Genomic DNA, 22,690 nt, shown 5'->3' on the forward strand with positions numbered 1-22,690 from the left:
AGCGCCGTGTTGATGCGCCCGGCGTCTATATCTTGGTTCCAGGCCGGTAAAATGCCACTTGCTCTTCATAGAATTACGGGACTGCCCTAACGTCTCCCGCACCACACGATAGTGGAAGTTGAAAAGACAAATGCCTAACCAAACGCCACAAGAAAAAAAATAAAATAAAAAAGGGGTTTTTATGGATATATTACATTTATATATCAATTTTAATGGTAATATTTTGGAGTCCTATAAATATAAGTGAGATATGATCCTATTAAATCATTTCTCAATATTAAAGAGTAATGATTCTATAGGATCGTCCCCTCCCTATTCATGTTTATAGGACCCCCAAAAAGATCATTATTAAAGTTAGTATGAATCTTTAGAAAAGTCAAGTTTCATACTTATATGATAATTTTTTTAGAGATCTGTATTAACTTTAATGGCGATTTTTTGGAATCCTATGTATATGGGTAGGGGAGGGTCCTATAAAATCATTATTTTTTAGCATTGAAAAATGATCCTATAGGACCTACTTACATGTGTAGGACCCCCAAAAAAGCACCATTAAAGTTGGTATGGATATATAGAAAAGTCAAGTATCGTACGCATGTGATAACTTTTTTAGAGATTTATACCAATTTTATAATAAGCTTTTGGGGTCCTACACACATGGATAAGAGAAGGTCTTATAAGATTATTACTCTTTAGCATTTTGTTTTAATTAGTTAAAATTATTATTTTTTTGATGTTTAACTAACAGACACATATTTGATACGTGTTTTAAGACAACGTTAAAAAAACGACATGTCTTCCACCGTTGAATCTACACTTTTCAAATAGAGGATAGTAGATTACTAGCCCTAGTAAGGATAACCTTTATAAACTTTTTCCTTTTATGTATTATCTTTGGCTGTCCTTGAGTAACACTACCTCTATCTGGTGACTCTGTGTACCATACTAATATGCTAAAACAATGGCTATCATCTCCACTTTATAGAGCAGGAAGCACTAGCTTGGAAATCTTTGGTAAAACAATGGCTATCATCTCCACTTTACAGAGCAGGAAGCACTAGTTTGGAAAACTTTGGTAATGGCTACTTTATCGATACTGTGAAATCCATGTATGCTCTGTTAATCGAGGACCGTTATTTTAGGGACCTCACGTTATCGATCGAACAGCTATAGAAACGAGGGCTAATTACTACAAACATATGGCTAATGTGCAAAAGAGATGCTGAATCAAATGACCACTTGTTCTTACATTGCCCTTTTGCTCTCCGTGGTGTGGCTCTTGATGTTGAACAAGTTTTTTTGAATTGTATTATTCGTTTACCCCTTGTGCCTCTACTGAGTGGCTGACCATTCTTCACCTCTTTTTACCTGAGTCAGTCAGGCATCTGGTTATGTTGTATTGCTATTGTGGCAATCCGATGGCAAATATAGAGGGAAAAAAATTAACGGGCTTTCCAAGAGCTAATCAACATCAGACTAGGGACTCTATCATGACCTCTACGATTATGTGGGTAAAGCATCGAAGGAATTTATGGGTTTATCCAAGGAGGATAGTTTCGAGAACCTCCATGTATCTCAAGATTTAGCGCCACAATAGAGATAAAAGGTGTATTGCGTCAGCAGTTGGATGGAGCTCAATTTTAATGGAAGCTCTGAAGGGCTTGATCAACAAGCAGGGAGTGGTGGTTTACTCAGAGATAATGAAGGTCTTGTCCCTCTTGCGTATGCGGTGCCTCTGCTACCATGTCATGCAGTAATTGTCCAATTATGGGCTTTTAAGCATGGAGTTCGGTGACTGCGAGATTTTGACATCATCTTCAACTTCAAAGAAGTCTCCCAAATGAAAATCCAAAGACTAACCACCACGAGGGGAATATGTAAACTCAACTTCGATAAAAGCTTCGTTGGAGAATCCTAACAAAGTAGGAATGGGAGGTTTAATTAGAAATTTACATTGGCAACTTATTCAGCCCCTGTGTTGAGGCTATAGCAAAACAGGAAGAAGAAAAATCTTGCTTCAAAGACTAAGACTCTTATGAGAATTACAAGGGGATAAAGAGGCCGAAAGAGACTCCCAGAACATGATCAAATGGTCGACCAGAGAGGCATCTCCTCAATGGAGTCTTGCAGCTGTTTTGAGGAAATCAGAGATGTTTTTCAGAGATGCCAGATAAATATTAAAGATGCTAATGTCAATCCCTTTCTTTTTTTAATGTTACACAAAAAATGGATTTTACGCATTTTGAAACCTGTATGCTTGAAATTAGCAACTCATATCCCAGTGACGTTCTTGGTAAATTTGAAGGGAACTAACGTATCTGGTATGAGGGAGGGAGAGAGGCGTCTTGCAACATTGAAATGTATAAGTGAAGTGCTATGAAAAATCCATCTTAAAAAGTTGTTTTGAAGTTGGAAAGCCCTCTAATTGATCATCTTGTAATACATTATCTAGACAAATCATTTTCAAAATTTTCATGTCTTTATAGATCTACTTGATTTGAATCATTTTTGGAGTCTAAAATTTTATAACTAAAGATGAAAATGGATTCTTAGGCTATCCTAATAAAGTTTGACACCAAAATTACATTTTATAATAAAATTTGGTGGGGCATATTATTTTGATTGTTTAAGATTGCAACCTTATGCAAACCGTACCCTTATTTGTTTTAAACTTACATACGAAAAGGGAGTGGTTTATATGAGGTATCAATCTTAAACAATTCAAGTAAGGCGCAGCTCTAAAGCTCGTCGAAAGATAGAGCTCGTCGAAAGATATAATTTTGGTGTAGGAAATTTCAATGATGATATTAAATCTACTTTACATCTAATTATGAAATCTAAAACTAAAAAAATGATACAAATCAAACAGATCTACAAACATATTAAAATCTTGAGAATAGATCATCTAGACTCTAAATAATGTATTACAAGATATACCATTTCTTTACTTTAAAATATATATTTTTTCCTTTCCAAATTTGTACATCTAAAAGTTGAGATGATCAATTAGAGAGACTTTCAACATAAGAGCTACCTTTTTCGATGGATTTCTTGGGGGAGCCTTTTTTTTTTTTTTTTTTTTTTTTTTTTTTTTTTTTCTACTGTATAATATTTCCATCTTATATAAACTTTTTCTTCATACAAAACTACTTGGTTCTCGAAACACAAACTGCCCGAGATAAAATGTGGTAGCCAAATGCAGGTTTGGCTATTGTTTGGGAGATTTATTCCATAAATAAAGAAGAATCAATAGTTCACAAAATTCCTTCTAGACTAAATAAAACTAAAAAAATAAAATACGTAAATAATATACTATGAGGCCATTCACTTTTGATACAAAGAGACTGATTACTCTTCGCCATTAAATGTAAAATCCAACATATTGAAGTACTTCACAACATTTGTGAATTTTTATTTCATACTTAGTGCTTGATCAACGAAATGTATATAATAAGAAAAAAATTTCGAATATTGTGATGTACTTGGATTTCACATTTAAGGATATATATTTAGTTTAAAGATAAATTTGCTACTTCCCACATATTTTATATAATTTGTTCTGACGATCAGTAACTGATTGGATAAGCAACCAAAACCAAATGCCCCAAAGAAAAACATTAGTAATATTAAGTTTTAAGGGTTCGAAGCTAGGAATGCATTTTACGAGCCTGATATACTTGCATTTTCCTGCAACTGAAAATTTTTAGTAACCCTAACATATACATCCCCGTGCAGATATAGCCGTAAAACACAGGCATAAAGAGAGAGAGAGTAGTAGACGTTCAAAAAAGAGTGGGTACTAGGCCACAATATCCCTAAGCATAAGTAGAGAAAGGGAGAGAAATGGGCGATAAGATTCAGCAAGCATAAATAGAGAGAGAGAGGGGCAAAATGATTACAATGCTCCACGAGCATAAGAGAGAGAACAAAATGTTCCCGGAGCATGAGAGGGAGAGAGAGATTAATGGGTCACAGCATTCGCCAAGCATAAACAGCACCCAACATTCTCATGGCAAAAGCAAAACTTAGAAGAGATGCCACCACTTATTATGTAACTATGCAGCCCAAGTCTACAGAAAGCTCTAAGTGATCTTCTGTTTCCAGGACTCTTAAAAGCACAAACAAATATATACAACCAGCATCCAATGAATGCTGAAAATTAACTCCGCGCACAGAGAGAGAGAGAAATGAAACCACAGAATTCCACCAAGTAGGAGTCATTCCCCTAATCCTACTGTGCCTCGGTTTCTAAAGGGACAATGGTATCCAAACCCTTCCCTGAACCATCCTCATCTACAGCGCTCGTACCACCATATACTTCAGAGTTGTCATACTTCACTGAACCCAATACACCAGTCTCAGATGGCCCATCTTGCTCTACTCCAATGCCCAAGCTTGATGTGGACCGTTCATCCCCAGCACCCTCAACCCATCCACTAGACCTCGGCCGTCGGATGGCATCAGCAGCCTCAGGCATTGCCACCGGAGGGGGAGGAGGTGGGACCCAGGCACGCCTGGGCAAGGACTCTTTTGAAGGAGCCCATGAATGCTGGGTTTGGAGCCCATCATTCTCGGGCTCTGCCTCAGTAATGGTCACATTGGCACCTCGATCAGGATTAAAAGAATAGCTGGGGTTGGGCTCCGGTTTCTGTTTCCACCATTGTTGCTCTGCCATAGGAGTGCCATTACGTAATGGCTGCCGGTATTGTGTTTGGGTCGCGGACCCATTTGCATAGTAGGCTCCCTGCCCCGATGCGGGAGAGTCCACGACCTTTGTTTCTGTCTGAGAGATGTATATGGAACTGGGTTGAACCCGACTTGTATCTTCCCAAGGCTGCTTAAAAAACACATGACAATCATATGGATGTATACAAAGATTACAGGTTCTACGATATTCAGTTTTGTTTTTTCAAAAAGTAAAAGTCTACTACACTCCTTGTGATAATTTAAAATTCGTGGGCATGAGGATCACCACTTTGCAATCAATCATTGGTTAGATGGTGACGGGGTAAGCGGGACCCTCCAGAACATGATCCTCCAATGGCAGGTCCCACCTTCTTTCCGCCTCCCAACCAAAAGCTAAAAAACCATCGTAGACTTTTCCACTTGATAGTGAGACTCTGGATTTTCCATAGTCATGGGAACCATGGTACACTTTCCCATTTCAAAAGCTAACAAACATTTACAACAAATCTAACATGTATATATATATAGAGATTACTGTACTTTTTACTTTTAAATGCTAAAAAACTTTATAAAAATCTAATCATGGGCACATGCACATAAAGATTGTGTATGAAAAGCTAATGAAAAATACAAACTTGTACTATTTATGCACACATTTACCTGAACATCTAAAAAGCATTATCATCCATTTATGCGCAATTGTGGAGCATGTTTTTTTACAAACTCACATGTCCATAAACATAAAAACATATATGCATTGGTGAGAATGGAACTCTAGATGTCATGTTGTGACACTCACCACTATAACCACCTCTGTCATAGCCCATTCTCAAAATATAGAAGCACACCTTCGTCATTCATCAGGAACAGGCATCCATCAGACTAGCGGTTTTAGCTTTTAACCACAAATGAGACACACCAGCAGTAACATGCAATGGCCTTATTCCATGATTCACCTTGTTAAGTAGTTAGAAGCATAGTTCTAAAACTCGGAAATCAGAATCGGCTCGGCCTATCTCTTAGTTTACCGGATGCAACAACCCAGACTCAACTCACCTTCAATGATTTGCCATATAAATGCAACCATATATGATTTATATACATAGAGAAAGGAAGAGGTAGGAGTTAGAACTGTCAAATTGTGTTCCACCTGATTATCCTAACCCCCCATCCATCCATTATAAAAAGAGTACGACCTAGAAGAATATGAAACGGCCCAAGTATTAGGTCCATTTCTCTCTCCAACACCATTCATCTGCCAATTCTATGGTGTCAGTAACAAAAGATTCTGGTGAGGAAGAAATAATGAAATTACTACTTGGCTTACTACTTCATAAATAACTATACACAAAACAAATTCCTCTAAACAAAAATGGAGCCCTGATTTTTTGTGCAAGATATTTGTTCTAGTAAATACAATAATGTTTTAGAAGCTGGAACATAGCCTTACAAGTCAGTGTATTACGCTTTATAGTAGTCATTGACATAAAATATGCTATCATAGAAATGGTAATTAACAAGGCAAATAAACATTAATTAAGGAACAACAAATTCAAGCTAATCTATAGTCTAAAAGAAAAACTGTTAAGCAATTTTATTAACTTCACTTCACTTAGGGAGAATTGCCCAAAGCCGCTGGGACTAGCCATTCCACCAAAGCATAACAAAGGGAGGAAATTTCGGTTGAGCAGAGGAACAAGTTTGAAATGTTTTTATCTTCACTTCCAATGAACTATAGCTTATATTCACATGCCATGTGTACTTATGGGCTTATCAAAAAAAAAAAAAGAGAAAAAGCTTTATTAAAATTTTAAATGTCTACTTAAAAGTGCATTCCACGTGACAGGTCACGTAAAGTATCTATTCGTGAAAGATTTACTATTTTTTGAAAGAGAATAGAAAAATTTTCTCTCACTCTAAATGAATACAGCAGTAATAATAGCGTTTAATTTTTTTTTTGAACATGTTAACATAAAAGGTGTTTAAATTTTCAAAAATTAAATTCATAACAAACATTTAGTAGAGTAATAATTTGCTTTATTTTTAACAATTCCTATTAATATTATCCTTGTATTTTTTTATTTGAAATATGCTCGAAGACTTCCTCTAATCAGCCGAAACACTGCAGTACTTCCTTTTTTTGGTTTGGAGCATTGAAAAAATTATCAATAGGCAAAGTAAATGCCCGAGTTGACTAGCTGACTTGGCTGCCTGGTCAAGCTTGGAGTATGACATAAATGGAATACGTTATTATGAGATTTTAGAAAATGTCCATATACCTTTGACTTAGGTACCAGGCGGGAATTTGTCAAAGGCTGTGTTGCATTTGGAACTTTGTCATTGATTTCCTGAATATCAGATGGTTATTCATGTTAAAGCATGCATGCAAAAAACCAATAAGCTAAGATCCACTATAACTTATGAAAAATAAGGCAGCAAAAGAACGTATACCCGGATGCCAGGAGGTTTTTCACCTCGTTGCACCATGGCCATGACCTGTCAACAAAATCAGCAATGTCAACTATTTATCTCGCGCGTGGGCGCTCACACACACATGCACGCACGCATGCACGCACACACACACGCATATATATATGGAAGACGCTTGGGGGAGCCCACTAGCCCACAGAATAGTATAAGCCCAATGGCCTAGATTGAATCTGGGCCAATCAGACGGCCGAGAGTATTTGAATTTTAATTTTTTTTCTACAATCCAAATCACTAGAAATTTTAGGTGAATATTCTTCTCATCAAGCTGCACCTAATAAAAATATAAAAAATACTAATTCGCCAAATTAAAAATGAGCAAAATACCCCCAAAAATTTATGGGGGTATTTTGGTCATTTTTTTCATGTAAAATATTTTTTAAATATTTTTCGAATATTCACCTATTTTTTATCAATACACGTCTAAAATTTCAAGTGATTTCGATTTGTAGAAAAAAATTAAAATTCAAACACTATCGGGCATCCGTGATCGTTAGATCGGCCCAGATTCTATCTGAGCCATTGGGCTCATTTTTTCTTGTAAGCCCATTGGCTCATAGAAGCCCTTTCCTATATATATATATATATATATATATATATATTGACAAATGAGAACCCAAAAGTTCGCCCAAGGTCTGCCAAAAAGTACAAAAAAAGAGCATAAGAAAAATGGGTCAACTAAAATAAAAGTGGCAAGATGGCTTCAGATGACTCTTCTGAGTTCCTTTCTTGAATCTAGGAGTGGCAATGGGTCAGGTAAGGGTCGAGTCTGGTTGGACCCAGGCCTAGACCCGAATGTATTCGGGTCTAGGTTTTGGACCTGGACCCAACTCGTCGGGTCAAAAAGTTGAACCCATACCCGTACCTGTCAGGTCCCAAGTCCATCCCGTCGTCCATTTCCACCCACACTATGAGCTTCCTTTTTTGTAGCCTATAATGGTGAAAAATAAAGAACTGATTTTTGAGGGGTAGGCGATTAGAGAGAGAGAGAGAGAGAGAGAGAGACATTCGAGATCCAGAGAGAGAGAGCTATGTCTCCAACAAACTGAGAGAGGGAGAACTGTAGAGAGGGAGGATGGCGATGGGGTTGGTTTGCCCCTTTGGGGAACTAGGGGAAGTCGAAAAGTATTGAAACGATTTTAAGGTTGGGGCTTTGGCCTTTGGGTAAACTAAAAATTCAGGTCCAGGTACCCGTCGAGTCGGGTATAGCAGGACCCGTACCCGCACCCGGGACTATCCGGGTATCATTTATTGAACCCAGACCCTACCCGCGGGTCCAAAATTTGGACCCATACCCGGACCCGTGTCGGGTATGCCCAGCAGGTATGGGTTGGGTCCGGGTCCATTGCCACCGCTACCTGGATCCTAGTTATTCATTTCATACGTTTATTCTAAAGACAGTTTGTGGGGGAAGGCCAAGAAGGAGTTGTAGTTCGACTCAAAAGACAAAATGTTCCAAGATAGGAGCTTTATGAAGTTTGTAAGCTGGGTAAATGATGTGACTATGTGAGTCCTAATTCCGTTTTAAGACTCCTTTAAGGATCCTCACTAAATCTAGAGGAAGCCTTAACCATGCTGACACTCTAATCAAAAGGTTCATACACAATACAAATGTTGCAGGACCAATGAGAAGAGAAGGGTAAAGCATAGGACTCAATGAAAGGTTGAATTAAGAGATTTTGAGTGCTCGACTAGGGGTTTTTGGTAGCATTATTCTGCTTAGAACTGTTAGGAATACTCGAGACTTAAGAAATGACTGGGTTACTGTTATTTGAGATGGACTTAAATCATTTGCAGATAGGCTTTCTTAGTATGGCTCCTTTTATTAGCTCCATAATTGGGTCTTAGATGTTTTGAAGCTTTGTTACCAAGGCATGAATATGGGTATAGGTTTCTAAACATGTTTAAAGTGTAACACTTAGAGAACCTGGAATCAAGACATGGGCCCAATACATCCATACAAGTATATCTGTATCAGTGTTTTAAAATGCGGGATGCGCTCGCATCCGCATCCCGTTCAGGCGCATATGCGCTTTTGACAGATGCGGCCGCATATGCGCCGCATCCCGCATCATGGCTGCATCAGACTGCATCTCACCCGCATTTGTTTCCATGAAAAAAAAATTCGATTTTGCCCCTCAAGGAGGAGCAAAATGGTCTTTTTTTTGTTCCAATGTTTAGGGAAACAGTTTGGGGGGTTACTATACCCCCTAATCGAAGATTTCCAGCCACTTTTGTGGCTTTTTTTGCATCAAATCGAAGGAAAATAAAATTTGGCGAAAAAATTTTTTTCATCCAAATCTTTGATTTGGCGGTTGTTTGATACTTGGATGTTCATTTGATGCCTTTTATTGTTGATTTGGGGATGTTAAGGTGAATTTGTGATAAGAAATTGAGGATTTTCGAAGCCGCGAAGAATCGAGCACTACTTTAGAGAGACGGTAACTTTTTATTCCTTCTTGTACAATAATACTGTTATACTTATTTTTGGGGCAATGTCTTCTTCCCAATCTTCTAGTAACAAAGATCCGGCTTGAAAATATGCTAAACTAAAAAATCTGAAAGATAGAAATTGTGTGATATGCTTGCTCTGTGGAAATACTTATATGGGTGGTATTTTTTGACAAAAAGAGCATTTAGCCGGAATTTCTGGGAATGTAAGAGCATGCCCACAAGCTACAGATGATATAAAAAAGGAGATTAGAGAATATTTGGATAGATTGAAAAAAGATAAAGAGAAAAAAAAAAAGAAAAGAAAAGAATTACTTGATGATATGCAATTATTTAATGATAATGATGATGACATGTCTGAAGTTGCTATGAGGCAAAGGGGTAGTCATACTCCAACCTCAAGAGAGAGGGCTATAAATATTGGTGGTAGTGCTGAGAGAAGAACACCTCTCTCTAAAGGGCCAATGGATTCTTTTTTCACCCCTAGCCTCAAAATTGTGGTTCAAGAGAGAAAGAAAAAAATAAAACAAACCACAATTGACAATAAATATAAGAAAGAACAAAGGAAGTCGGTATGTAAGTGGATTGCAAAGTGGATTTACATGGCCAGCATTCCTTTTAATACTATAACTCTGGATATTTTTGCATGTACAGTCTAGGCAATTGGGCAATATGGCCCAGGACTTATTCCTCCTTCACTACATGAGGTTAAGGAGCCCTTGTTGAAGGATGTTGTATTTGATGTGAATAAAATTTTGATTTCTCAGAGAGAAAGGTGGGAGAAATATGGGGCCACTATTATGTGTGATGGTTGGTCCAAAGGGAAATCAAGGGCATTCATTAATTTTTTGGTTAACTGCCCAACATGTACTTTTTTTGTTAAGTCTATTGATGCATCAGACAAGTCACATGATGGTATATACTTATCTGGCTTGATGGATGAGATTGTCAATTTTGTTGTGGAGCAAAATGTCGTACAAATTATCACTGACAATGGTGCCAACTATGCTGCAGCTGCGCATTTCTTGACTTTGAAAGGAAGCATATATTTTGGACACCTTGTGCAGCTCACTGTTTTAATCTTATACTAAAGGAAATGGATACAACATCTTTATTTAGTGGGGTGATTTCAAGAGCTATGTTTGTTGTTGGATTTATTTACAATCACACCACAGTCCTAAGCATGATGAGGTCTTTTACAAAGAAGAGAGAATTAGTGAGATCGGGTATCACTAGATTTGCCACGTCATTTCTCACTCTTCGAAGCCTAGCCAAGCAAAAAGTGCCTTGAGGCCCATGTTTGCTTCAGAGCAATGGAGTCAAAACAAATGGTCAAAGCACAAGGATGGGAGAAGGGCTGAAAAATTATTTTGAATACATCTTTTTGGAGTCAAATAATTATTGCATTGGAGGTGGCTCGCCCTTTAGTGAGAGTGCTTCGACTGGTTGATGGTGATGCGAAGCCCGCCATGGGCTACATACATGAGGCAATGACTAGGACAAGAACTAAAATAAAAGATGTTTTAAAGGATGATAAAAATATGCACAAGGCTATGCTTGAAATTATTGATAGGAGATGGGATACCCAGCTTCACAAGCACCTCCATTCAGCCGGTTATTTTCTAAATCCATCTCTTCACTACAAGCACCCATCCATTGAGTCAAATCATGTAATAAATGGTGGGTTCTTAGATGTGCTGGAGCTGCTGGGTCTAGTCGCACTCGCACATTAGCTTCAGAAGTCGAGGAGGAAGCTGACTCAAAGCAGACCGATGAAGAAGAATACATGGAGGCTGTCGAGGATGATACTGATGATGCGCATGACGACTCTCAAGATGACTTGTCTGATCGATATTTGAAAAAATGAAGTTCAAATTTCAAAATTGACTCTCAAAATGGATGATTGTATTAAGTTATTAACTATTAACTCTTCTTGAGCTTGACTTTTGGTTTGTATTTTGTAATATCACTATTTTGTGCTTATGGTTGTGCTTATGGTGCAAATTTGTCCTTATGGTTGTTGATTGTTGAATGCTTTATGAAGCTGGTTTCAAGTTTCTAGTTTCTATCAGGGAATAGAGGATAACTGGATACAGAATCTCCGACAGCTAATAGTTTTGAAGTTAATCATTAAACTAAAATACCTACTATCACATATATCACCTTCATATTTTTTTTCCATGCATTAACTTATTTTTTTAGATTTTTTAGAATTTTTTTACATTTATTGACCGCATCATCGCGATGCACTCGCATCCGGGCCGCATCGGCCCCCCACCGGATCAGAGCCGCATTGCGCATTTTAAAACACTGATCTGTATATCTGTACAACTAGCAGTTATATAAAAATTTAGAATAGCTAAATTTCAAATATATATCTATATTACTGAGGGAGAATAAACAGCAGTATGAATTTTGAATTCTCCTCATCGCTCCTCTCCCCTTCCAATTTTCCTAACTTCATAGAAACTCTAACAAGAGTTATTGCAGAACTTCCAATCATATCGACTCCTTTTTACTATCTACACATTTACCCAAAATCTCTCTCTATAAACTCTATCAATGCTACAGTTAAAATAGAATCTCCTGCAAAAGTGGGAATCCCTATAAATTATTTAAACAACAATCCTCATCTCAAGAAATATAAATGTCAAAGACCTAAAAGAAAATAGAGAAATTTGATAATTAAAATTAAATATGAAAGTTTATTTTAAAACTCACCAATTATTGCAAATGATTACAAAATATTCTTATAAAATATAACATCGATTGACTTAAGCATTATATATAAGAATAAAAACAGTTTTTAACTTAAATATCTTGAAGATTATTTTTATGTAAGTACACAATCGTGAAACACACTTCCCAGTAGTGCATGTGTGCGTGTACAACTCTTTGTAAAAATCTAAAAATTAATATTGCTTTAATCACATCCTTAAGAATCAATTTGGTAAATTTTCCAACAAAAACACTGAATAATATATATTCATTATTATTTGATTTATTTATCACCTTAGTTGCATCCAAAAAAGATGCTTATGGAAGACTCCTCCTAATTGAAATATCCATAATTCTATTTTCTTATTATTTTTAGCATATTTTAATATTATTGTTACTAATAAATAAAATTAAATATGAAAGTTTATTTAAAAACTCACCAATTATTGTAAATGATTACCAAAAATTCCTATAAAAATAACATCGATTGACTTATGAATTATATATAAGAACAATAACAGTTTTTAACTTAAATATCTTGAAGATTATTTTTATGTAAAATACACAATCTTGAAACACACTTCCCATTAGCGCATGCGTGCGTACAACTCTTTGTAATAAATATGAAAATTAATATTGCTTTAATCACATCCTTAAGAAGCAATTTCGTAAATTTTCCAAAAACAACACTGCATAAAAATATAGTAATAGATATTCATTATTATTTGATTCATTTGTCACCTTAGTTGCGTCCAAAAGATGCTTATGGAAGACTCTTTCTAATTGGAATATCCATAATTCTATTTTCTTATTTTTTTAGCAGATTTTAATATCATTGTTACTATTATAGTTAACAGCACACAACCCTAGCATAAGGACCTATATATATATATATATATATATATATATATATATATATATGGGAAAAGATCTTGTGAGCCCTACTAACTAACAGTTACAGTGTAAGCTCAACAATCTGGGCCGATCTGACGATCACGACATCATTTTATAATATGATTTTAATATTTTTCTACAAATTCAAATCACATGAAATTTGAGCGTCCATTCTTTTCATCAAGGCGCACCTAATTAAAATGTTAAAAAAATAAATCACGAAATATTTTAGAGGTATTTTGGTGAATTTATTTTTTGCGAATTATTTTTTTGATATTTTTATTAGATTCTCCTATTTTTAAAGAACAAACCATCAAAATTTCAAGTGATTTGAATTTGTAGAAGAAAAATTAAAATTCTAATACGAAATGCATTCATAACTATTGGATCAGCCCAAATTCAATCTAAGCCATTGGGCTTAGCTAGTGAGCTAACATCGGATTCTCCCTATATATATATATATATATATATATATATGGGAAATGATTCTATAGGACCCTGCCACAAATAGTGGCATAGGACCCCTATGGATCACTATCTTGAGTTAAAATTCAAATTTTACGCACCCTACAAGTTCCATTCTCTCTCCCCATAAATTAGTCAGACCCACACAACCTGTCCTCTCTACCTTTTCTCTCTCTCACACAAAAGAAATGGAGGCCCTTGCACCTCTCCCCTCTCTCTCTCCAGCCAATGTTCCTTTCACTCACGGCCTATCTCCTCTCTCTCTTTTGCCTCTCGCCACCATCTCTCTCTCCCTCACGGCCTACCTCCTCTCTCGGCCTTCCCCTACACCTCCCTCTCTCTCTCTCTTAAAGTCATCTGGGCTCAGATTTTGCATCTCAACACCATCTAATGGGCTGCTCAATCTGCCCAACATTTGAAAAGGTGTTTAGAATGAAACTACATTTTAGGTTTTTAAAATATTCTACCAAAATTGATTATAGTTTTTGAGCATTATAGCACTATTGGAGCATTATCCTTAGGCTCATTTGGAGGATGAATTATCATATTTGTTTGTCATCAGTTACACTCCAGTACATGTTCCATCCATCGCTTAAACGATCTGAGACGCCACATCTTATTGAACTAGAACTTGGCAATATTCCAAGTTCTTGAAGAGTTTTGTTCGACTGTGAAAACATTCAATTCTAAAAGAACTTTGTTGAGAATCTTGAGATAACAAGTTTATGCCATCAAATCTTGAGAACAAATTAAGCCAGGATAGTCTAGCAATAGATTTTTCCAACTTTCCTCTTTAACAATTCCATGTACTATAAAAAATAATTAGTTCGTGAAAAGCACTGCACACATTTCTAATCTCTCCATCTGTAATTGACACATATTTTGGATTTCCTTAGAGAGAGAAAAGGTCATCTTTCTCTCTTTGGAAGGTCCACCACACCCTTAATCAGAGATAACCCAGATTGAATTAATGGAGAAAGACTCAGTGATTGACTGTCAAACCCAATAGATGCAAAGTCATTTGTGATTTCTTTGGAGAAACACTTAGTGATTCACGATCAAACCCAATTGATTCTATGTCATTTGTGATTTCTTCTGAGATACTACCCAGAAAGGCACTACATTTAGTTGGGTTTCTTGTTGGGGATTGCCTGTAGGAGCTAGAGAGAGAATGATCCAAAAGCACTTGTTGGGTGCTTGGTTGAGGAAGTTTCTGATGTGTTGAGCCATGATATGGAGAGAGAAATTGTAGAGAGTGAAAAGTTGTGATGGAGAGATGGTGTGGGGCTTCTGTATTGTCGACAAACTTTGTGAGTGCAGTAAGCCATGACAAGAGTTACTCTGTAGAGAGACTGAGAGAGAGAGAATGATCCAAAAGCACTTGTTGGGTGCTTGGTTGAGGAAGTTTCTGATGTGTTGAGCCATGATATGGAGAGAGAAATTGTAGAGAGTGAAAAGTTGTGATGGAGAGATGGTGTGGGGCTTCTGTATTGTCGACAAACTTTGTGAGTGCAGTAAGCCATGACAAGAGTTACTCTGTAGAGAGACTGAGAGAGAGAGAGAGAGAGAGAGAGGTGCAGGGGAGGCCAAGAGAGGACGGAGGCGGTGAGGAAGAGAGACTGGCGAGAGAGAGAAAGAGAGAGAGGTACAAGGGAGGACCGAGAGAGGAGGGATGCTGTGAGGGAGAGAGAGATGATGGCGAGAGGCAAAAGAGAGAGAGAGAGAGAGAGGTGCAACGGCCTCCATCTCTGAAGAGAGAAAGAGAAATGCAGGGGCCTCCATTTCTTGTGTGTGAGAGAGAAAGGCAAAGAGAGAGGGACAGGTTGTACGGCTCCTAGTTTGTAGGGGTCTGACAAATTTATAGGGAGAGAGAAAAGAACTCTTATGGTAAGTAAAATTTGAACTTCAACTCAAGATATGAATCTTGAGATCAATGATGATCCATAGGGGTCTCACACCACTATTTGTGGTAGGCTCCTACAGCATCACTACTATATATATATCTATATATATATATATATATATAATCGTCCAATTAGTGTGCAACTTAGATTCCAACTGTTCTTTTTGTGCATATTCATATCAATACTCAAGCTGAACTGGGAAACTTATTAGAAGTAGAAATGATGGAAGTAGTTGGTATGAAAGAAGTAAAAGTATCCCGTCCACATGATGTTGACAGGTAGAAGTGTGCACAAGCACCCTTCCAATGGTGTTGACGTTTCACAAGGCCATATCTACCGGCCAATAATTGATTTCATTTTTATTTTTATTTTTATTTAAAAATGATATTGATCTGAAATTTGGGTTTTAACCTCATTTTAATAAGTAGAATTAAATAAAGATAATAAAAAATATTGACCAAAATAAATTTAGGGATTTTGGTCATTTTTATTTGGCTCATTTTTTTAATTAGTTCTATTTATAAAAATAAGCCTTCACCCTAAAAAGCGTTTGTGCACCTTTTAAGCATCCACAGCATGTGGACACAATACCACCCCATAAAACAATATATCTATATATATATATATATATATATATATATATATATATATATGGAAAAGTCTTCCCAACGCCTATAGGCGAAAATGAATAGTGATTTCGCCTATCCTCATCACTTTCCAAATTTCATCGCACAGTCACGTTTGTTTGGTAGTGTTTTATTTTTTTTTTCTACCAATCGGAATGACCTGAAATTTGGAGGGTATATACATCTTACTGAGACGCATCTAATAAAAATATAAAAAAAACTATCGGTAAAAAACAATTGATCAAAATACCCCCGAAACCTTTCGGAGGTATTTTGGTCAATTTTTTTCATGTAAAACATTTTTTTAAAATTTTTTGAAGATTCCCCTATTTTTGATGAATACACGCTCCAAATTTCAGGTCATTCCGATTTGTAGAAAAAAAATGAAAAATGAAACACTACCGGACTATCATGACCGCGTGATGAACTTTGAACGGTGATAGGGGTAAGCGAAATCACTGTTCATTTTTGCCTATAGGCATTGCGTGGTGTTTTCCTATATATATATATATATATATATATATATATATATATACACATTTCAAAGATATCTATCTAGGAAATAAATAAAATCTGGTCAACGATTTAAGGATAGCTTTATCGTTGATGTTCTTTTGCTTTATTATAATTTGGAAAACCAACTTCTTCTTTTGTCCTATTTCTGCTAAATAACAAACAATGAAGACCTAGCTGATGTGTATGATCCAAACAAGAAGGTCATGAGCAGGAATCACACATGGGACATTTTTTTTGGACACCTCATATCTTTAAAGACCAATCCTTTCTTGTAAGACCACCATCTCCTTTTAGCAATGTTGCTTCTAATAGCCCGTTGTGCTTTTACTTTATCTCATTACAGCATCATCACCCTTTACTCAAAAAGGGACTTGGAACATAGCCTCATTACATAATCCCTATAGGATAAACATAGCCTCATTAGGTAATACCTATAGGATAACTGGCTAAGGTGTTATCAACTAACTTAAGGGAGTTATCAGATGACCAATTTTATCTTTTCCATAGGATTGTCTTTGTAAGAAGCCAACAAAATTTGCACAGTGCTCTAGATACCCAAAAAGGCTTGGAATCAAGATATAAAGAGTGGAGTGCAGTTGAATATAGAGAAGCCCTACAACTATGTCAGTTAGGGACTCTGGGTTGTCTATTTTAATTAATTGGACTGATGGGGTTTCGTGCTATATCACCCAGAACACCAATTTAGGTATGATTTTGCATGTTAACAAGTTTCAAAGCAGAAAAACAATTTGGCATGCTAGACATACGGGGGACACATGTACAGAAGTTTTTTTTTTTCTTGCGCTTCGTACAACTAGTTGCCTAACATAAAATGCCCCACACAGGATTTGAGCTTGTAACTTGTAACTATAACATTAAGCTATAAATCTGCTTTATGATTAATATATCATTTGGTAATGGATTCAACAATGCAGTACGGGGCATTTTGCCTTCTCTTTTTTTGGGCGGTTTCCAGTCAACACTCGGCGTTTGCTGAAACCAAAATCAAATCACCTTAGCGTGCAAAATGATGCTGAAAAGAGGCATTTTGCATTGTTCTCAAAAAGGTGTTGTGAACCCTTTTTTTAACTGTACAGCAGCAATAGCACCACAACACTGGTAGCTTTCTTTTTTTTCATGGTTTTTCTCCTACCCCTTTGCAAACCTAAATGTTCAAAGTTTTATAGCATGGTAAGATTTAAACAATAAATTGCACTATTTGTAAAATAAGAATAAAATAGAAGAACATCAAGAAGCAACCCATCATCACGGCCCAACGAGAAAGCCCTCAGGGTAAACCACTGGCCCCAATATTCCTTTACAACCACCACGCGGCGACACTCCTGCGTGCCATTGGGGTACCTCTCACCCCCGCCCCCCCTCATGCAGCCACCACTCCACGTGACGCCACCCCACTCGATCCCTATGATGGCACCACATAGAATGCTCCTTTGTGTGCCTCGCAAGCCACTGCCCACACTTTGCCCCCCATTTCAAATTCCCTAGAGGGGATTCAGCAAGACCACGTGACCACCTCCCCGTGCCCCGTCATCAGGAGACACCTGGCAGAGCTCAGCACCTGTGCCAACAACTCCACACCCCCCCTCCTCGTTGACCCAAACCATACTCCCTCTCCCCTTCTTGTAACCATTGGCTCTACTCTTCCTGGACCGTCCACTTCCAGCAATCGCCCTTTCCAAACTCCTCCTTTTCAGTGGGTTCACCATCTAACAACCCTTCCACCTCTATCCTCCCTCAACTGCCAACCCCCCTCCTCCTTCCCTCATCTTCCCTTCAAGGTTGGCTGGTACCACTAGTAACCCCACTACTCTGCCTAGGGTGGGCCTTTCTATCCTCCCTAAACTTTGTCAACCTACCTCTTCCACTGGCCCTTCCTCTTCCCCTCTTCAGGCCCCTCTCCCCCCACATCCCTTGACCTCCCGTGTCCCCCCCCCCCCCCCCCCCCTTCTGCCCCCATCCCGATTGACAACTGCTCATGCCACCCCTTCGCACCTTTCCCGACCACCTCCACCTTGGTTCCCGCCAAACCCTCTCGCCCTGCCCCCAATCCCTAGTCGGCCCTACCCCTTCGTTCCTACACTACCTATCTGCTACCCTTTTTCTCTCCCCCACGCATCTGTGATCCCACCACCCACTTCCTCCTTTGCCCCCCCGCCCCCCCCCCCCTTCCCATGGCTGTTGGTACGCCATGTCCAAGACCCCCTTTCTGTACCCCTTTCCCCATTCCCCTCCCCCGGCACTCTCCCTCCTTCCTTGGCCCCTTCATCTCAAACTCTTCTCCCCCTTACAGCTCCTCCTCTCGCTTCCTTCTCTGTGCAGCATACCCTCGGTGGCATTCCATCAGTCACCCTTGGCTCCTGCCCTCAGTAGGAACCACGCTACCCCTCCTCTCCTTGTCCCCCTCTTCTCTCCCCTCTCCCCTCCCCTTCTGTAGGCCTGGGTTTTAGCTCGACCCAACTAACTTTGGATGGACTTTGGTTATCTCACAATTCCTCCCAGACCTTCCTCAGGGAGATTTAGCCCCTTTCTCTGAGCACCCCGCACGATGGATGCTCCACTGTCCACCACTTGAATCCTTTGGCTGCTCCTCACCCCCTCTGACCCCACCACCCACCACCCCCTCTGACCCCACCACCCACCACCCCCCCCCCTCCCCCCCCCCTCCCACACCATCAGTCAGGATGACAGCCATTCAGAATTCCTTTGAAGCAGCCATAACCCCCCTCGCCTCCTATGCTACAGCCCCATTCATCAGCAGGACCACTCCAACGAGTCCTTCGATAGTGTCTAGACATTCTCCACGGCCTCAGTGAACTCAGCTTTCGTCCACAGTTTGGATCAAGCTCAAGGAGACATGCACAAGGTTCTCAAAGTAATGGGCTTCAAATTCAATGGCCCAAAAGAAGTTTTAAAAGCATTCATCTCCTCAAACACCAACAATCAACTTAAGAAGAGCTCCAAAGGTAAACGAGAGCTCTCCAACTTGGTTTGCAGAGTGAGCTACTACAAGGTAACACCCCTAGACATCCAAGACATCTCATCCCAAGTCCTATGCCTCCTCCCAGCCTACCAGGCACTCTTCCAGGTGTTCCTCAAGGTGCACCCACTTTCTCCCTCCTTCATGCGGATTTTAATCTGGAAAATCCATGGGCTGGGCCACTACAACAAACAACACTCCATTAGGGACCTTTGCTCTAAGTACTCCCCTGCCATTCTTGCACTTAGATACTAAGCTTCCCCAACCTACCCTTCCCGTCGTTTGCAAAATCTGGGGGTTTCAAACCTTGCTGGTGGGTTGCCCTCGACGCACAAGGAGCCTCAGAAAGAATTTGGGTCCATTGGACCCCTTCTATTCATTCTCTTGTCCCTTCTCAAACTGGCCTATTCTCCGTCACGATGATCTTGTCCAGAGTCTCCGATGGGCTGATTTGGAAGTGCACAGTGGTATACAGGCCTAACTCTAACAATCTGAGGGACTCCTTCTGAGCAGAACTCCAAGCCTTGGCCTCTTTGGCTCCCCCACTTTGGTGTTTAGGGTGGGGGACTTCAATGTCACCAGTTGGTCTCATGACTACAATTTCAACCACAGAATCTCCCCTGCCATGGTAGAATTTTTCGACTTCACCTCCTAGAATCAGCTCCTGGACATTCCCCTCGAAGGAGCTCAATTTACATGGTCTAACCTTTTCTATCAACCCCTCCCTCTCCAAGTTGGACAGATTCCTTACTTCCCTGGAATGGGACCACTCCTTTCCTAGGACTCATTCATCCACCCTTCCAAAACCCATTTCCAACCATCACCACATCCTTCTCGATACCCAAGCTGTCGCGAGGGTCCTAAACCTTTCGGTTCGAGCTCTCTTGACTTGAGGAGCCAGACTTTTGCAATCTGGTGTGCTATTGGTGGACTCATACACCCCCCTAGTCCACAGGTGGGCAGGTTTCAGACTTCAATGGAAACTCCAACTTTTGAAATTCTCTCTCAAAACTTGGAGCCATAGTCGTTCGTATAACTTTCGGTCCCAGAAGGCCGACATGCTTCAGTCCATTCAAATTGGAACTCCATCGAAGAGGCCAGATCTTTAACCCCTACTGAACTCGAGCTTAGGTCTATAGCAAAGCTCGACGACCTTTCTCTTCTACACAAAGAAGAGATCTCTTAAGCTCAAAGAGCCAAGATCAAGTGGCTCAAACTAGGTGATCTAAACACCGAATACCCCATCACCCCATCACCCCATTCAAAACCTTTTGGGACACCATTCGATCAGACATACTAGCCTTCTTCTCTAAATTCCACTTGAGGGGGTAATTAACAAATTAATGAATGCCACATTCATCACTCTCATCCCCAAGATAGGAGTCGAGGAACTGAAAGACTTCAGGCGGATAAGCCTAATCAACAGCTCCTACAAGTTGTTGTCGAAGGTCTTGGCCTCCAGACTTAAGGCCGTGCTAAGCCAAGTCATATCCCCCACATAGGGTGCCTTCGTCAAGGATCATTAAATTCTTAATGGAGCTCTAATCGCCCACGAATGCATCCATTCTGGATACATCTCCACAATCCCTGACCTAGTTTGAACATGTACATTGGTCAATCCTAGAAGAAACTCTTGGCCAGATGGAATTTGAATCCCTGTGGAGGAAATGGATCCGCAAATGCATCTCATCTGCAATCTTCTCCTGTGCTCATTAAAGGGTCCCCCAAGCTACTTCCCAGCTACTAGAGGGCTCCGCCAAGGAGACCCTCTATCGCCCTTCCTGTTTGCCATCGTGGCCAAAGTTTTCAGCTCTTCTATTTCGAGGTTGTGCCAAGCAGGCCTCCTCAAGGGGTTCCAATCTAGCAGTCGCGGTCCCACCATTTCTCACCTGTAATACGTGGATGATACCCTTCTTTTCTGCAACCCCTCCCCCCAACAAGTGGATACATTGCTTATATCCTCAAATGCTTTAAGATGGCTACAAGCTTCAAGACCAGTCTAGCAAAATCCAAGATGATGGGGATATGCAATGACCTCCAACAAGTCCAACTTTTAGCTGATAGGTGGGGTCATTCTATAGACGAACTTCCTTCCTCCTATCTGGGCTCCCGTTGTGTATTGGAATGCCCCGCCTCTCCTTTTGGAGCCACATAATTGATAAATTCGACCGGAAGTTAGTGGGTTGGAAAGGTACATGTCTTTCCTTGCTATAAGGCTAACCCTCATCGAGGCTACCTTAGCCACTACCCCAATGTACCAAATGCCCCTCTTCCACATCCTTGCCTCAGTCGTGGCTAGGCTTGAGAAGATGACGCGCGACTTCTTCTAGGCAGGTGAACGAGGTTATAAATACCGCCTTATATTGTGGCCAGTTCTGTGCACACCCAAATCCCAAGGTGGCTTTGACACCGAAAAACTCAGGTCCCATAACACAGCCCTCCTCAGCAAATGGTGGCGAATCTCGCCAACCCAACCACTTGTGGAGGGAACTAATTCACCACAAATACGGCCATGGGGTGGACTCCTGGGCTTTGGTGTGTATAACTACCGGCAACATTTCTAGCTTTTGGAGGCCTCTTCTCGACTGTTGGGACCTCTTTCTTCAACACACTCGATTTCGACTGAGAGAGGGGAATAGGGTTCGTTGGACTGATGTGTGGCTTGGTCACACACCTCTTAGAAAGCAGTTCCCCAACCTCTTTCGCCTGGCTCATGATGCTAACTCAGCAGTGGCTGACAATTTCAGCTCCACGAACTCAGCTAGGACCTGGCCCCCCAACTTTAGGAGAACCTACCAAGCACAAGATGAGTGAGTTCCTGGCCTTGACCAACATTCACCACCATGTGTATCTCCCCCCGGCAGGAGAAGACAAGCCTCATGACAAATCTCAGTCTCCTCTTTCTTTCAGGTCATTCCTCATCAACCTGCCCGACCACATTCCCC

General features: G+C 39.7%; 1 protein-coding gene across 15 annotated transcripts in view; it reads right to left on the reverse strand.

Annotated features, from left to right (window-relative positions):
- Window positions 1-4,025: 4,025 nt before the first annotated feature.
- The window catches only part of PEX14 (peroxin 14), a 36,812-nt gene continuing 18,147 nt past the window's right edge, over window positions 4,026-22,690 (reverse strand). For 10 of the 15 annotated variants that reach the window (XM_088872976.1, XM_011625341.3, XM_011625342.3 and 7 more), the window contains 3 exons: window positions 7,138-7,182; window positions 6,966-7,034; window positions 4,026-4,834 (listed from right to left, as the gene is read on the reverse strand). In XM_088872976.1, coding sequence (XP_088729102.1) covers window positions 4,232-4,834; window positions 6,966-7,034; window positions 7,138-7,182 — 717 coding nt within the window. In that variant the 3' untranslated portion in view covers window positions 4,026-4,231. The remainder of the gene's footprint in view (window positions 4,835-6,965; window positions 7,035-7,137; window positions 7,183-22,690) is intronic. The other 5 variants (XM_088873003.1, XM_088873014.1, XM_088872992.1 and 2 more) reach the window with 1 other exon arrangement.

This window comes from Amborella trichopoda, chromosome 1 (genome assembly GCF_054954075.1).
Source record: "Amborella trichopoda isolate Santa Cruz 75 chromosome 1, AtrichopodaSantaCruz75HAP2 v2.0, whole genome shotgun sequence".
Taxonomy (NCBI): Eukaryota; Viridiplantae; Streptophyta; class Magnoliopsida; order Amborellales; family Amborellaceae; genus Amborella; species Amborella trichopoda.